This window comes from Bipolaris victoriae (genome assembly GCF_000527765.1).
Source record: "Bipolaris victoriae FI3 unplaced genomic scaffold scaffold_55, whole genome shotgun sequence".
Classification (NCBI taxonomy): Eukaryota; Fungi; Ascomycota; class Dothideomycetes; order Pleosporales; family Pleosporaceae; genus Bipolaris; species Bipolaris victoriae.
Genome location: NW_014575337.1, coordinates 121,962 through 137,897, shown reverse-complemented (window position 1 = coordinate 137,897; position 15,936 = coordinate 121,962). Strand labels below are relative to the sequence as shown.

Here is a 15,936-nt window from a genome sequence, read left to right as displayed (position 1 = left end):
GCTTCTTTTCTTTGGTGCTCAGTTAGCGATTATGAACGAACCCCATTATATGCCAATGGTTGTATAGTGAGATGCGTTCATTTGTCGCTTTACTGGTCATTCCTCGGGTCGTCTTGCTGGTCATTTGTAGACTTCGCTTTGTTGGTTGTGTGGGTGGACGTGTAGGTCCAATATTGAAAGATGAGACTGAAGATATTCTTTGTGGGCACGCAATTGAATGGTCTAGAGAGTTAAAATATGTCAGTGATTCAAAAGGGAAAATAAAAAAATACATGGGTTGGCGACCTAGATATAAAGTAGCAGTGTCGTGCTGTCACAGCTTCTCTTGACAAGAAAGGAGGAATGCTTGATGGTTCTTCGAGGAATTTCATAAAGCCCAAGTGATGGGAATAAAACGTACATTGAAAGTAAAGCAGTTACGCGTATTCAGTAATGAATAATAAATCACCGTACCACTGTTCGACGACTATCAACGTAAAGAAAATGCGAGCTTTGCTGTTTGCATGACGTAGTGGGAGTTGAGTGAATTTGGTGATGTTGAATAAAGGCGGTGTGCATTGCAAGCTATTCCCGTAAGCCTGTGTGCACATTCATCGGTCACTGATGCTGGCGATAGTCGTACGAGTCGTGCAAGCCCACATTTTACTCAGATTCCGGTGAGTGCAAAGCAGTGCAGTATCGGTATGGGAAATCAACCCGAGGGAGTACGCCTCGTTACTAATTCTAAGTGCGCTGGCCTCTAGTCATAGCTAGGGAGACTGGACTTGGAGTGTCCTGCATACCATGCAGGTCAGCTGACGTAGTGGAGAGTTGCCTTGACCTGAAGTACCATATGTAACGTGTGCTGATTAGGGTAACTTGTCGCGAAGTCTAGTTTCGAAAACATTCTTCAAATATTGAGTACGTGTTATCGGAATGTGATAGGACGCCTTTCCTGACAAAAGAATACGACGATGCTATTGCTGCATTGTCATCTCGGGTGGCGTCTTGCGCCTTGGCGTATTGGTAATCGTGTTGGCATGATCTGCCACATTGGCGCTGCAACCAACCACGATTCGGAGGTTGCGAAGGCCATGGTGTGTGTGGGGGGGGGGGGGAGATGCCGCATATTTGCTCGTAGCAGTAAATCGGCACGCATCTCGCAGAGTGCAACAACCAATCAAGAACCAGCACTTGCCGATGGCATTGCTGATTCATAGCCGACATAGGCAGTGTTTTATGTGCAGGTTGTGGTGCCAGTTTGTTTTATGTCTTATATCCGCACATTGACGTAACTTTCGGCTGTCCATTTCTCTGACACGAGTTGATTGTGGCTCAAAAGCCAACTAAAGAGCCTCAGTGAACATCCCGTGTTGACACGGTATTTTCATGTCAAAAACCCATCAACATGACTCGAATCTTAGGTGAGTACAAGCGCATTTGGAGCGTCTTCCTCCCTCCATACTTTTATTAGGAACGGAGCTAAAGAGGCTTATGCCCCTGATGACTCGAAGAGAATGTCTTCTGAAAGAGGTAAATTTATCCTCTGACTAGGATGCCCGCAAGGGTTAATTCCCTTGGCGAGGTATAGAAAATAGATAGGCTGGCGTCTGCAAGGACATCGCCGATAGGCGTCTATGTTTCGACGTAGGCAGTGCTGCGTAAGACTGGCATACCGCCACCACGTGATGGCAGATGACGGGATGGTGCATAGGGCTGCATGTTGCCCACAGGCGGAACTGCGCCGGTGGCGGTGATTTCAGCCCTAAGACGATTCCCGATGTTCTGATGGAGCGATCGGCAAACAGCGATGGATTACCGGCCTGTTGTGCTAGTTGTGGCGAAGCGATGGGATGTTGGCGAGAGGCCCACATGAGGCAGTACCAGCGGTGTACCTGCCTGGCAGCCATGTGTTTATGATACCGTTTACCAGACGACGAATACAGAAACTTACTCAATGATAGTATGAATCGCCGTCGAACTAAAGAGTGAGATGAGCCGCTATGGTAGACTCTTGAAATAGATGTGCTGCCTATGTGGATGCGCAACGTACGGTGATGTGCAGATGCGCAAGCCCATAGGCAGCACTCAGCTGGTCAGCTCGAAGCTCCAGATGGTATGGGAGGTCCATGCACTTCGTGGGGGTGGTGGGAGAGGAAGGGGTTTTGTGGCATCGTAGAGAATGGAAGTTGACCACATAGTATGCATGGCATCGACGAAGAACTGGGCCATACTCGGTATGGTCCGAAGGTTGGAAGAGGGCAGAAGCTCCAGATACGTACGTTAGTAATGCCCCACTACTACTATTATGTAGGTGTCGGCCTCCTTGGCGGCCGTCAAACCGGTTCTCTTCCACGCCCATGCACGACGTTGAACCCCCAACCTTGACAACCCACGTCTGCGGGCAGACGACGGCCTCCCTCGCACAATGGACCTCAAAAGTGATTCTGGCTTCACCGGACATATCAATCGCAGCCGAACAGCCCGGCGCCTGCTCATGGCGCGCGACATGTCCGACCAAGCACTCTACGTCACTGGCCTCCTGTTCGCACCCATGACCAGCACGCTATGTCAAAACATGTAGCTGACCCTGGCTGTCCAGGCTGTCAGATACAAGGTCACGCACAGATCGTTATTCTAGTGTCGACACTCTACGAACCAGCTTGATGCGGCCCTGCAAGCTACCCTTTGATGGCTAGTACGGTCTGTGCATTGCAGGGGGTTCCGCCGCCCCCATGTGCAATCACTATCTCCGTTCACGCTTGTCCGCCTTTTTGCTTTGCTGCGCTCCTTGGCCATCATTTGGTGAAATGCTGAGCAATTCGGAGTCCATCACATGGTCTCAGCCACGGGCCAATGATGTTCAGAGGCGCACAATCACTACCAGCTGAAAGACTCCAACAGCCGACCTCTCAAACCCCTGCCCTATCCAAACACCCAGGCTTTCCTGCCAGTCCGACAAGCCAATGGCCAAAACGGTTTGCTAGCTACCTTTGAGAATCCCGTTGGAGCGTCTTCCGGCTGACTGCGCACTTGTCCTTACCCGTCCTTTCCGTTTGCATAGCCGACATGACATGCAGCAAGTTGACGATGCATCCGCAGTATGACCCACACTCTGCTTCATAGTCTACATTGTCGCCTTACATCCTGCTATATATGCCTCTGTCGCCTGATCGAGTCAGAAATCACTCCAAACACCGTTTTACCCTCAATACCAATCTCTTTATTGTTTTGCTTGCGTTCAAGCCGTTCCTTCAAAAGCTGCTTTCGATTTCAGACACCGAGAAAAGAATCCATCGTCACGCACGGTCCCAAGAATGTGCTATCAAGTCGTCGAACGCTACTCGGTTTGCCGATGTCTATACTACAAACACGCCATCGATCCGTGTGTTGCTCATGGCCAGCGAGGGCATATGGTCCAGGAAAAGACGGTTCTTGTAGGCTATGCTTGCAATACACATAGTAGCCACCGACCCAACATCGTTTACCATGCTGCTGTTCATCCAGATTCTGGCTACAGAAGCAGTTCATGTTCTTTTGGTCCGTTACGGTGAGAGAGAGAGAGAGCAACATAATTTCAATACTGGTCCGAGAACGGCCATAGAAATCCTTCTAAAAATATCGTCTACCAACGCGCTCGGCTCCTTGGCCTCTTCGAGCTGGCCACTCGGCGCCAACTCCCACAGCACTGTTACTTCGCGTCTCTTTGTACACTTAGGAATACATGCATCGTCACGGAGTTATCTACAGTCATGACATGATCATGACAGGTCAAATGTATGAATACGATGGACAGTTGGCGTTTGGATTGGGCTGTAACATACATCAGGAGGATTTGGAAGCTTTTTTTTCTTCACAAATATCTTGCTGGCACTAGGAGAATCATGGATGGTAAACCCACTCCACTTACTTAGTCACTGTCGCTACTAGCATCATAGCGTTGGTTCCAATATCGCTACATTGTTCTTACAACTCGCCCAAATCTGCCTTGCGCGGGATGACAGCACGCTATTCCTAAACGGAAAAAATCTCCGTGCCTAGTTCTGACACTCTGGATGACCCAAGGTGCGAGTGTGCTGCAGACTAACCAGATGTTATCCAACTGAAGTATCATGAAGGTTGACGGGCGCATGAAAAGTTCACTAGACGTCATCTTGGCCAAGCAGGCCCACCCTTGAGGCACGTGCGCGTACTACGTTACCGCCTCTTGCCGTACCAAACATCCTTCCAGACCCTTACCACTCGCCCGTTTCGTCGGTGTGAGAAGCGCCACCTCCCACTCCACGTTTCTACTAAATCACGTAACAATCTCTCGCTACTCCACATGTCGACCTTGTCCCGTCTCCACTGGACCGTTTACTCGCGCTTCGGCCTTTTCCGAATCTGCCGGTGAACGACCTTCGGCATCTCCATGGCTCGGCCGTTCAGCTTACATACGTCCTTACATACTAGCTGTGGCGCCAGGACTAACTTGGGCGCATACGCATAGGTATACGCAAGCGCACATGTCATTCGCCTTGACAACGTATCTACAAACCTTCCGTTGCTCCGTTGCTGCTGAGAGTTTCGGTCGACTCGTATCTCCGAAAACGCGAAGATACGGTGAAACCATATCCTTCTCTGCCCGCGAGGGTGGCAGGTCGACCACCTCGAAAGACCAGGTATCCACATGACTTCCTATATTTAGGAGCAGGGGTGGTGTGGCTGTTCCAAGGTCATAGCTCAAGAGCTAGGCATCCAATCCTCCTGGCTCATGGTTGGTGGTCCCTCTTGTTACTCACCTGCTGGCTAGACCTCGAATGTTGCTGTTACTGCAATCTTTGCGTGCCAATCAGGAATCTAGATCTCGTTGTTCAAAGCCCACTGCCCCCTCGAACTCGCAACATGTCGATATCTTTTGCCTTTTGATTCTTGACCGGCTGCCTAGCCCTGTTCACTTCCCTATCAGCCTTCAAGCCCAAACCAATTACTGGCAAAGAACCTTTGACCGGCCTGAGGCTCTAATGAACCACCGCTTTCCTTTTTCATACTGCCACAGCCTCGCTGTATAAGGCTGAGCATGTCATTTCCGCATTTGGTAATAGTACAAGCTGGTCCCGAGAAGTATCCTAACAGTCGGTACCGAGCAGCACAGCCAGCTTTGTGGGCCTGGACCGACGGTTTCAAATCGATTGCCCGGAGATGGCACGGCACGACGGGTTGCGGGTCCACGGTCCGGCATAGTGTATCGTCTCCAGCTCGTCGGCAGCCAAAGCTGCAAGGGCCCCTGTGTCAGCCTTGTCAGCCTTATGACCTTGTAGCCTTCCTCTTTGATATAACTAGTTCCTCCTCGTTGCTGTACTAGTTCTTCCAAGAAAACTCGCTAAAACACCAGTGCTGTAATCTGATTGGGAGAGAAGTAAGCAGTAAAACTCTAGGAGCATTCCATGCCTTATCGCCCTAGGAAATACAACCCACTTCTGTCCATACTCCCGAGAGGGTGGTTACCCCTTTAAAGACTCGCTTAGAGCCATGTGGAAATCCTTACCTTGGTATTCGTTATATCCCTCAAATGAAGCCCCCAGAACCACGAGTAGACCATATAGCAAATTACACTGGACAGTATCATCGCCACTAGACTCTATGCCCAGGCGTACACTCGGAGTGAAGATATTCCCACAAATCGCATTAGTTATCTCTATCAGACACATCTCTCAGGAAGCTCTTTTTTGCCACCAAATTCGCCGCCGCCCCCTCATAAAACCACGTGACTCTCACACATTCCAAGGCGAGACAATCTACACGTATATTTTATCAGAAACACTTCTTCCCAAAACAAACCTCACAGCATTGACTCACCTACACACCTTACCCTCCACATAACCCTTCCCCATCTTCCATTCTCGCACCAAAGCTAAGCTTGCAGACATTCCTTCTCACCACCCAGATACACGCTACACAGTCTACCAGCAAAACCCATGACCACATCTCCACAAACCAAAAAAAATGAAGAAACCAAAAAAAAGAAAAGAAAAGATATATAGAGCCGCTGTGTGTTGCGGCTACCTCGCTGGTTGATCGATGTACTACACATTTACGGTGAAATTGGTCGAGATCAGCTTTCTTAGGGGAGGGAGCGGGGCGCAGAAGTGCCCAAGTTGGATTACAATCGGGTCTTTTATAAGTAAAGATATATACTAAGAGAGAGAGTTTGTGGGAATTAGTTTCTCTCCTTTTTTTTATTCTCTTTCTCGGGAAGGGGAGAGAGAGAATGTGTGCGAATGGGTGTTTATTCCCTAGTATATATGAAAGGGTATGGGGGTATTTATCCCTATTTCAAATTGTCGTCATCGTTGTCGTAGTGATGAATAGCAGTGCAGACGGTAGTTTGGCGCATCGTATCCGAATAGCGTCTCGTGCAAGTGACTCTCCTGATAGTTATTCCAAAGCCATTCAGTATGAAACCATCCGATCAAAACATCACTGAGCAGGCAAAGAAGGAGAGCAGTATTTATTTTCCGCGCACGAGGCCCATGCGAATTCATAGATTGGCATAAGTAGTAGTAAAATCTACATGGAGCGTGCATTGGCACATTTTGAACATCTGGTCTGGGAGTCGTTACAGGATGTTCGGTTGAAACAAGATAAGCTTGTCGGTAAATCATAAGCCATGAGTGAAAAAAGGAGTGCTCGTACATATTCCCCCAGTCGGGAAACAGCAGCGAAAAAAAACTAGAAGAACCAAGTCCGTCGTAGAAAGCGCATCCATTAGAATAAGTGAGCGGAAAGCCGAACCTCGAGGTAAAGAGGTTACGACGGTGATGAACAAGAAAGAGAAAGAAAGGGTCGTTATCATAATATTCACAGAAAAGAAGGTTGGTTGTGTTTTCCCTGTCGCACAAGGTGGCGAAGGAAGAAACAGGGAAAATGGCTGTCCAGGGGAGGCGGGCAGAGAAGAAGGCGCTTAGGCGCGGATGACGACACCCTGGCGGCGGGTGGTCTTCTCCTCGTACACGTACTCGTCTTCGGAGGAGCATTCGGAAGAGTCGTCGGAGTATCCGCAGCGCGCACCACCACAGTCGAGCTTGACGCGGTCACCAGCGCGGGTGATGCCGTAGCGTTCGCACGTGCAGCATGAGCTTCCAGAGCTGATACTGGACGGGCTAGAGCTGTTGGTGGAGCGGCTGGTGAGTGAGGGAACGTCGGAGTCTTCGTCGGAGCTGTACTCGGAGTCGTCGGATGACTCTTCGATCTTCTGGGTGGCAAAGCGGCGGTTGAGCTCCTCCAAGGTGGTCTTGTCGTACTGCGTGTTGATGACTTGGCGGGTCTCGTGTGGTCGTTGGGGCTTGGGTGCGACGATGCGCTCTGGGCTGAGGCCACGGCCCTTGGGGATGGAAGCGGTGGATACACGGCGCGACTTGCGGTCGGCGCTGGATGAGGATGACTTTGAGCTCGACTTGGCAGCGGGAATGTCGATGATGTTGAGCTTGCGGCCAGTGGTGGGTTCGGTCGTGTGGTCCTTGGCGGGGTCGTGGGAGACGTGGTAGCCGTCGATGATGTACTAGGAAGACGTTAGCCTCGGAGGGAAGAGTGGTTACCACGAGGATAGACATACGTAGTACCAGTAGCGCTGTCCCTGCTTCAAAGTCTGTCCTTGGAACTTGAAGCATCCGACCCAGCCACCAGACTTCTTGGGGTCCTTGGAAAGCGGAAGTTGGCCTTGGTAGCCATCCCAGGAGCCGAGAAGATGTACGGTCTTGCAGTTGGCGGAAGTGCGGAGAGTGAAGTTGAGCTGGATAGCGGCCATTGTGATGTTATCTCTTTCTTTCTGTGTAGAAAACTTGTATTATGATGTAATTTTTTTCTTTCGATTCGTCCGATACCAAGCTAATGGATAGACGTCAAGATTGCTAAGGAGGCTGTGTGTGTGTATGTCGAGGATCTCGCTAAGGGTTGCGAGGTTGTGTTGTCGGTGTGATTTGGAAGTTCGTTTCGAGCAAGTAGAGCTGAGTATTACGTTGGGGTGGACCGGCCACAAGGAATTGAATTATTGCAAAAAATGGGGGAATGGGTAAAACGGGTTGTCGGTAGTGTAGTGATTAGATGGCACCAGGCCTGAGTAGAGTAGGTAGGAGGAAGAAGGGGGAGGGGTAAAAAAGAATAGACAAAAAACGAACACAACAACTCTGAACTTGACACACTTGCTGAAGAAAAAAAAGACGAGATGGGAGCGGCTCCAGGCCTACTTATGTATAGAAGATGCATCACACAGAAGCCGGGCGACGATTGGGCGTTGACGAGGGGCTGACGGGCGGACATTGGACTAGGCCGCGTACGGGTCAGGCATGGGTGGATCCGGTAGCGATTGATTGATTGCGCAGTGTAGCCACGCCATCTGGGCAGGGTGCAGGCCGGTAGCGGGTGTGGAGAGCAGTCTATCGAATGTACGGCGAGCGCTTGACGGTGTTGCGGGAGTGGTTGATGGCTTTGATGTGTGTAGCCGGGCGTCATTGTTCTGTGCGCTGAGTGGCCAATGTGGGCGGGGAATACACGGGTGGGTCGTCACGCAGCGCACGGACCTGGGATGAAAACATGCGGCCAATCAGCAGCGACTGTGCCTCTACCATGTGATGTCGGGATGTGCGGCCTGCAGACAAGTTTCTCTTCACACTGCATGATGGACGGGCGAACTGAGCAGAAGACGGATGCAGACAAATTTGCTTCCCAGGATTCTGCCTTGACCAGCCTGCAGCATCTCCTCTCTGCCGCATACAGACCTATTTACAGACATTATCGGCCCATATGCCCCGCCCTCTCCAATGGCATTCCTTTCACCATGTCCGGCTCATCACCAAATATCCCCAATTGGGAACATGGGCGGCTAATAATCTTTAGTGGCTTGTCGTCCCATCCAACCACAGCTGCCCATCACCAACTTCGCCCAACTGCATCGTAAGCCACTTTCGTGGTCACACCTGAGGCCTTAACCTCCGGCATATCGTCATAACATGCAGCCCGTGTGCGCACGCGGCCTCATAAGCTTCGCTAAACAGACATGTCGGGAGAATAACCTACAGGGGGACACATACGCGATGTGGTGGGGCACCACTTTCAATATCAGGTACGCAAAGGCACAAAGTCTCGAAAGCCTCGCAATTTGAATACTGCCAATGAGGTGCAACAACAAGGCCGCATGTCGCCTAGCCCTCGTACCACCAAAGCCCCTTTCTCTACCCTCTATGCCATCATCCATGTCCTGCTGCCATCTCTTTCTTGACTCTAATGTCTTGCGCACATATACATGCCCGAGTCTTTTAGGCCCGCAGTGTTCTAGTGATGTTAGACTCGATAACGGCCAACATGGCCCAGGCGTGCATACAGGCGTACATACGCGCCCGCTCTCGGTGCGTGAACCCCCCAGGTGCACCGTTAGTGACAGTGCACCAATGAGAAGGAGCAGTAGTCATGCATACCAGCCATCCCACCGACTAGTCTCTCAACATGCTCATGACAATGATTGCATCGTGACATGCCACCACTTTGGCCATAATATAGCAGTGCCAAAATCAGGCAACTATCTGCTCCGCTGCAATTAAAAAAATAAATCAAGATGATAGTAGTACACACACACACACAACACTTTTTTCAACTCACTCAGCAACCCAAAAGATTCGCTAGCTCGTCCGCCGTAAGGGTGCTCTTTCTTCTTCGCGGTCGACCACCAACCCTGGACTTGGTTGCAGACCGAGGTGCGCGCTTGCCCGTATCCTCATTGATCATTTCGCCCCTGTTGTCGGTTTTCTTGGTGGGGCTGGCAGCCTTCTCGACTTCGGCTGCAGCGGCCGCTTCCGAGGCGTCTCGCAGTTTGTCTTGCACAGTTAGCTTCGGCGACGGCTCCTCAGGGTGTGCCCGTGGACTCGATAGGCGTTTTCTAGTCTGCTAAAAACTGTTAGATGCATGGTCTGATTAAACAAGCGCTGCTCATCGGCCGCATGACAAAGACAAGACGACAAGGAAAGAAGACTATGCTGCCCATATTCACCATATGCTTCGTCAGCCTGTCATTACGTACGCTTCGGGGTGTGCGATCATCTCGACTTTTCCGCCTTGGTGCCCGTTCTTCAGAAGTAGGTGGCTTGACTGCCGAGCTGGAGCGACTCGACTTCTCCGCACCTACCAGGTCAATCCCAGACTCCTCTGCATTCTCATCTTCCACCTGACATGGCGTGTTGGGAATAGATGGTGAGAAGGCAACTTTTCGCGGCGATCGGCTTAGCGACTTGTTACCATTGGACTCTCGTAGCGCTGCTGGAGTGGGTTGCAGCTTGATCTTGAACATGTCGGCGCTATTCTTCTTTGGCGCCATGTCCTCTACCTCCGGTGAAGGCTCATGCTCGACTTCGCTTTGCTCGTCCTCGTCTTCTTGTGGGACATCTGTATCATCTACTTCCTCGTCGAAGACTGAACTGGCGGCTTCATCCTCATCCTCGTCCTCTTCTTCTTCCTCAATGATGGAGATGCCTTGCCTGTCAGATGTGTCTAGCCCTTGTCCAAATCCTAGGCCCATCCTAAGCTCCTCAAGATCGATGGTGTCGCCATTGGTCATGCGCTTCCTCCAAGAGTCCATGAGCATAAAGGACTCGCGCAATCGGGCCTCCATTTTTTCCCACCCTGCGCGTAGCCTGTGAATCTCCTCTTCGCGCAGCTCCACCTCTTCCACTGACACAAAGTTTGGATTTGTGAGTAGGTTCTTCAAGTTGTCCAGCACCGTGTCCATGTCATCTGCCAAGGCCTCATAGTTGGTAGGTAGCGTGTGCAACATGCCTTGTCCTGTGCCCTCATCGTTGTCATCGTTTTCGCCAAAGTCAGATCCCTCTTCCGAGTCGGCTCTTGCGTTTTGTTCCGACATGCCTTGCAGCTCCTTCAGCGTCAAAAGTGTGCTTCGTACAAGCCCAATAAGACTATCGTTCTCGTCGCTTAAGCTTTGACTGAGGTGTGTCAAAAATTCAGTTGTCTCCTGCTTCAGGCTATATTCGGGGTCGTCGACATTGGGCACATCCTCACGCACGCTGCTTGTAGCCCCACCCAAGCCCATGGTGCCTGGGTTGATTGTGATGCTCGCACCGACAAGACCAGTCTTGTTGCCCCTCTGTTGACTTGTCAAATGGCTCTTTAGCCTCACAATCTCCCTGTCGCGCTTCCGAACGTCGTTTGTGCAAGTTGTGCGTACTTGATCCACGGTCGTTTTGAGTCGCTGCATTTCTGCACGCAACTTTCGTGCAGATGATTCAGCTGTGTGTAGAGCCTTGCGTGCCGACTGTTCCTGGGCCTGGGCGAGGGAGAGTTGCCGCGACAGGTCGTCATTGCGTGCATATTGCTTCTCAAGGGCGGCCGTCTGGCGCGTCGCATCCGCGCGCAGATTTCGCAGCGTCTCAGCGACGGACTCACGATATTCTTGGTCGCGCTATACATTCGTTAGGAAAATACAGCTCAGAAGAGCTTGAGGCCAACATACATCGCGCTTTAGTATTAGATCGTGGATCAAATTGATAATCTGGGCCATGGTGGCTTCCTTCCCGCCCTCTCCCCTGGACGGGTGGGCAAACTCAATGGGCTTGCCATTGCGCAACAACCCCCGCGACAGCAGCAGGTTGTTGATGTATGTCGATGCAGTTTTGAGGTTGTATGACTCCATGGTGGTGTTCCGTTGTCGACGTCAGACGCGGACGTGGGCGTAGACGCGACGTTGTGGCGGCTTGCTCTCGTCCAATGTTTGTTTACCCTGAGTGCTGGGTTCTAGAAGGAGCAACCCAGCTACCGCGCTCGGGCCGTGCTTCACCCGAGACCCTGGTTCCCGTCCTGCTGCACCCGCTTGTAAACGACCTAAATGCCACTCGTATTCCGTGTCCGTATATAGTGCTCGGCAGCCAGTTCTCCACAACCATGCCATTGTCTTCCGACTTTCATCTTCAGCCACTCCCGAACACGCTTGTGTCACACAGGTCACGTCACTAATCACCTCTAGTCACCGGTGTGCCCGTTTTGTCTACTCTAGTCATGTCAAGTCATGTCTTCCACGATGTACGATAGACTCCGGCTCGGCCATAAAATTCGAATCGACCGCCAGATCGCAGTCATTGTGGGGCCTTCGGTCGCTTTTGCCCGTTGACCCAGACTTTTCGATTCCTGTCTAGATTGCCACGCACGCCTCAATTCAGCCCCCGCGTCATCTCTATTGGCATTTTAGACTGCAACAGCTAGGCTAAATTCCAGTTTCAGCTCGCGATAGAGACATTGAGACAACTTGCATCCAGTCTAATCCACTTTTAAATTCGCTTCCGGCAACTCTCTCGGACTTTGTTGCTGATCTTTCCTCAAAGCTGTCCTGTCGTCCTGTGTTTGGTATGGAGGTTTCCACTTTCCAGCATACACACGTGTGCCGTATCCAAGCCACAGTATTTCCACTTCTCTTGAGACCATGTTATTTTTCTAGATTGAGACCGATTTTGACAGCCGCATCTCGGCCCAATGTCGAGACTTGGAATCGACGTTATATAATGTCCCTGTATATATTTGACAGTTTCCTCAGGCATTGCACAGAGACAGCAAGGCTTGTTTCTCATTTTGGCACTCCTCCATTTTAATCCTTCCACATTTGTCCACCATGGCCGGCCTCGCATTCCTAGTCAGTGCGTTGCTACTGGGTGCCCAGACCGCTTATGGTCTCCCCTCAGACGCAACTACTCAAGCCTGCAATGAGATAGCCAACTCTCTGCCCGGCAAAACCCTAAGTCCAGGACTTCTCTCAGTGGAATACCAGTATGAGACACAACAGTACTGGGCTACTAATCTTCGAGAAATCAAACCAGCATGTGTTGTACAGCCCAACTCTGCTCAGGATGTTTCCATTGTCATCAAGATCTTGAACAAGTACCCGACAGTCCGCTTTGCTACTCGCAGTGGTGGTCATGACCCTAACAAAGACCATTCCACTGTCCAAGATGGTGTCCTCATCACCATGACCGACCTGGCTGGAGCAAGCTATGACGCACAGGAGGATGTAGCCTACGTCCGCCCTGGAGGAGAGTGGAATGACGTGATAGGTGATCTCGAACAAAGCGGGGTAGCCATTGCTGGTGGAAGACTTGGTATAGTCATATACGCGCCTTGGCAGGATATTCGCTTACTCAATCCAGGTCTTGTTGGTGTTGGTGGGCTACTGTTAGGGGGAGGTCTCTCCTTTCTCAGTGCTCAAGAAGGCCTTGCTGCCGATGTCAGTCGCCGACCGATGCTAGTTAGACACCATGCTGACAAGTGCTAGAACATTGTTGAATGGGAGACAATCATGGCTAATGGCTCCATTGTAAACGTAAATGCCGTAAGACATCCAGACCTCGCGCAGGCGATGCGTGGTAGCAGCAACCAATTTGGCATTGTCACACAATTTAAAGCCAAGGTTCACCACATGGACGACGTATGGGGCGGATCCTGCGCATACGATGAGACCAAGGCAGACGAGCTCTATGCTGCACTACATGAATTCGTTGGTCATGGTGCCGAAGATCCCAAGGCGGCCATCATCTTCACTGACCTGGTACTGGGTGTTGGCACGAGGTCCAAACTCATATACTACTTTTATGACGGCCCTACGCCGCCTACGTCCGGTCCTTTTGCCCAGTTCTTCAACATCCTCAACCTGGCTTGTCTACCGAAGAGGCAGAAGTACTCTCAGCTGGTAATTTCAAATATCTGTGTCACTGTTACGATAACATGCTAACTACGTGTAGTTAAGGGCCAATGGTGAACCAGTTCGCCTCTTGAATGCTCGTTCCTTCTTCCGCGTGAGTATTTATTCTTTATCCTCTTCAGCAAGAATCTAATCGTACAAAAGACTAAAACAATCCCATACATTGCTTCTCGTCCACAAATGTACAAGGAGATCAGCGAGAAGCTCGCCAACACCACCGCCCTCTTTCTGAATACGCCCCCTGTGGTCCGCGGTGTTCAGTTCAGCGTTGACTTCCAGCCTCTTCCATCTGTAATTGGCAAGAAATCGGCGGCTAAAGGCGGCAACGCCATGGGTCTCGGTGCTTCTGATCCCGACCGCATAGTACTTATCTACCAAGGAGCCTGGAACTTGCCATCAGATGATGAAGCTGCGTTCAAGATTGCCAGAGAGGTTACGAGTTGGCTAGACGAGGTTGTGCCGCAGTGGATGGCAGAAGCAGGGATGCCCCTGGATACTTACCTGCCACTCTTCTTGAATGATGCTATGTTTGATCAGCCTGTTCTACAAAGCTATCGGGACTATGAGAAGTTCAAGGCATTGCAGAGGAGCGTCGACCCTGATGGCTTGTTCAGTACGAGGACTGGTGGATTCAAGTTCTGAGTTGATATTTACTCAGAATACTCTTGTTGTATAAGATAATGAATGTAATGACTTCACTTCCTCCATGTGTTCTCTTTTTGTAATGTGCCTCGACCTGTCTAGGAAGGTGCTCTTGACATAGTGGGGGTCGCTATGCTGTAAGCGGGGTAGTGTCTTTTCTGACTCCTCATCGCGACTGCCTGCTTATTCCACAGCGACAGTAACCAGAGAACAAAAACCTCTGCCCCCAATTTTCAAAGCAAAACATCAATCACAATGGCTCAGGCTCCTGAGATACACAGCTACCAGCATGAAGATGCTTGGAACGTTGACTGGCTTCGTGTCGACGACATCCACGAGCTGTACTATCAACAGTACGGCAAAAAGGGTGGAAAACCTGGTATGTGTTGAAATGAATCTCTACAAAATATTCGCATTCTAACCACATGAAGTAATCTACCTCCACGGCGGCCCCGGCGGAAACTGCTCCAAAAGCAACACAGTCTTCTTCAACCCATCAGAATACCACGTGATCCTCCTCGACCAACGCGGCTGCGGGCAATCCCGCCCCAACGCCAACGCAACTGCCAACACAACTTGGGACTTGGTTTCCGACATAGAGGCCCTCCGCAAGCACCTCTTTATCACCAAATGGCACATGGTCTTTGGCGGCTCCTGGGGCTCCACCCTCGCCCTCGCCTACGCCCAAACCCATCCTACCAGCGTCGGCAGCCTCGTCCTGCGTGGCATCTTCACAGTCCGTGATCTCGAGCTTAGATGGACGAACCACCCGGGCGGCGCCAGCATGCTTTTCCCGGACCGCTGGGACGACTTTATCAACTTTCTCCCTAAGGAAGAACGCGCAGACCATATCGCTAATTACCACAAGCGCCTCATGTCTTCTGACCCCGCTATCTCGCACCCCGCAGCCGCGGCCTGGAATACCTGGGAGATATCTATAAGTACCCTGTATCCGGACCCCAATGCGATGAAGAAGCTAGAGGAACCTGAATATCTGCTTGCGCATGCGAGGATTGAGATTCATTATTTCACGAACAAGGCGTGGTTGGAGGATGGGCAGTTGTTGAGGAAGGAGAATGTGGATCGCATTAGGGGTATTCCGACGACGATCGTGCAGGGGAGGTATGATGTTGTTTGTCCCCCGATTACGGCGTGGGAGTTGCACAAGGAGTGGCTGGAGAGTAGGCTGTTTTTTATTGATGATGCGGGGCATAGTGTTATGGAGCCGGGGACAAGGACGAAGTTGACGGAGGTTTGTGATGAGTATGCGCAGTTGGTGGTTTAGATAGAGATTGGGGGGTATAGAAATGAGAGAACAGTGTTCGCAATCAGTGACTGCATCTGAGTTGATTAGAAGAAGAAAAAGAAGAAAAAGTCTACTAGAGTGGAGGAGATCCTTAACCTTTATTCGATTCTTTATGGGACCATTATCAGAAGCGATGAGCATAAGCTGTCATTAGTTTCACTTCACCGCCTGGAGCAATGCACAAAAAAACAGGCAATTCCCGTAACCAAATATATGTATATTCCCAAAAAAAGTTATTAACAGAAAGGGCGACCATGTATAAACAATCGAATACAGCAGAAGA

General features: G+C 50.7%; 7 protein-coding genes across 7 annotated transcripts; 3 read left to right on the top strand and 4 right to left on the bottom strand.

The window, feature by feature from the left end:
* Positions 1 to 1,518: 1,518 nt before the first annotated feature.
* Positions 1,519 to 2,443, bottom strand: COCVIDRAFT_17019 (hypothetical protein; the record flags this gene model as incomplete). Its single annotated transcript, XM_014699924.1, has 4 exons — positions 1,519 to 1,614; positions 1,656 to 1,878; positions 1,934 to 1,980; positions 2,033 to 2,443. The coding sequence occupies 4 exons, from the start codon at positions 2,441 to 2,443 to the stop codon at positions 1,519 to 1,521; spliced, it is 777 nt and encodes a 258-aa protein (XP_014555410.1).
* An 853-nt stretch (positions 2,444 to 3,296) lies between these two features.
* Positions 3,297 to 3,533, top strand: COCVIDRAFT_102401 (hypothetical protein; the record flags this gene model as incomplete). The annotated part of the gene is made up of 1 exon (XM_014699974.1): positions 3,297 to 3,533. One exon carries the CDS (start codon positions 3,297 to 3,299, stop codon positions 3,531 to 3,533), a length of 237 nt encoding a protein of 78 aa, XP_014555460.1.
* Positions 3,534 to 4,420: 887 nt separating this feature from the next.
* COCVIDRAFT_102354 (hypothetical protein) lies at positions 4,421 to 4,591 on the bottom strand (the record flags this gene model as incomplete). Its single annotated transcript, XM_014699973.1, has 1 exon — positions 4,421 to 4,591. One exon carries the CDS (start codon positions 4,589 to 4,591, stop codon positions 4,421 to 4,423), a length of 171 nt encoding a protein of 56 aa, XP_014555459.1.
* A 2,331-nt stretch (positions 4,592 to 6,922) lies between these two features.
* COCVIDRAFT_27661 (hypothetical protein) lies at positions 6,923 to 7,765 on the bottom strand (the record flags this gene model as incomplete). The annotated part of the gene is made up of 2 exons (XM_014699972.1): positions 6,923 to 7,519; positions 7,574 to 7,765. 2 exons carry the CDS (start codon positions 7,763 to 7,765, stop codon positions 6,923 to 6,925), a joined length of 789 nt encoding a protein of 262 aa, XP_014555458.1.
* A 1,847-nt stretch (positions 7,766 to 9,612) lies between these two features.
* COCVIDRAFT_102378 (hypothetical protein) lies at positions 9,613 to 11,653 on the bottom strand (the record flags this gene model as incomplete). The annotated part of the gene is made up of 3 exons (XM_014699971.1): positions 9,613 to 9,894; positions 10,031 to 11,422; positions 11,474 to 11,653. 3 exons carry the CDS (start codon positions 11,651 to 11,653, stop codon positions 9,613 to 9,615), a joined length of 1,854 nt encoding a protein of 617 aa, XP_014555457.1.
* Positions 11,654 to 12,622: 969 nt separating this feature from the next.
* Positions 12,623 to 14,347, top strand: COCVIDRAFT_17016 (hypothetical protein; the record flags this gene model as incomplete). The annotated part of the gene is made up of 4 exons (XM_014699923.1): positions 12,623 to 13,231; positions 13,280 to 13,693; positions 13,746 to 13,799; positions 13,850 to 14,347. 4 exons carry the CDS (start codon positions 12,623 to 12,625, stop codon positions 14,345 to 14,347), a joined length of 1,575 nt encoding a protein of 524 aa, XP_014555409.1.
* A 255-nt stretch (positions 14,348 to 14,602) lies between these two features.
* Positions 14,603 to 15,632, top strand: COCVIDRAFT_102392 (hypothetical protein; the record flags this gene model as incomplete). Its single annotated transcript, XM_014699970.1, has 2 exons — positions 14,603 to 14,726; positions 14,779 to 15,632. The coding sequence occupies 2 exons, from the start codon at positions 14,603 to 14,605 to the stop codon at positions 15,630 to 15,632; spliced, it is 978 nt and encodes a 325-aa protein (XP_014555456.1).
* Positions 15,633 to 15,936: the final 304 nt, after the last annotated feature.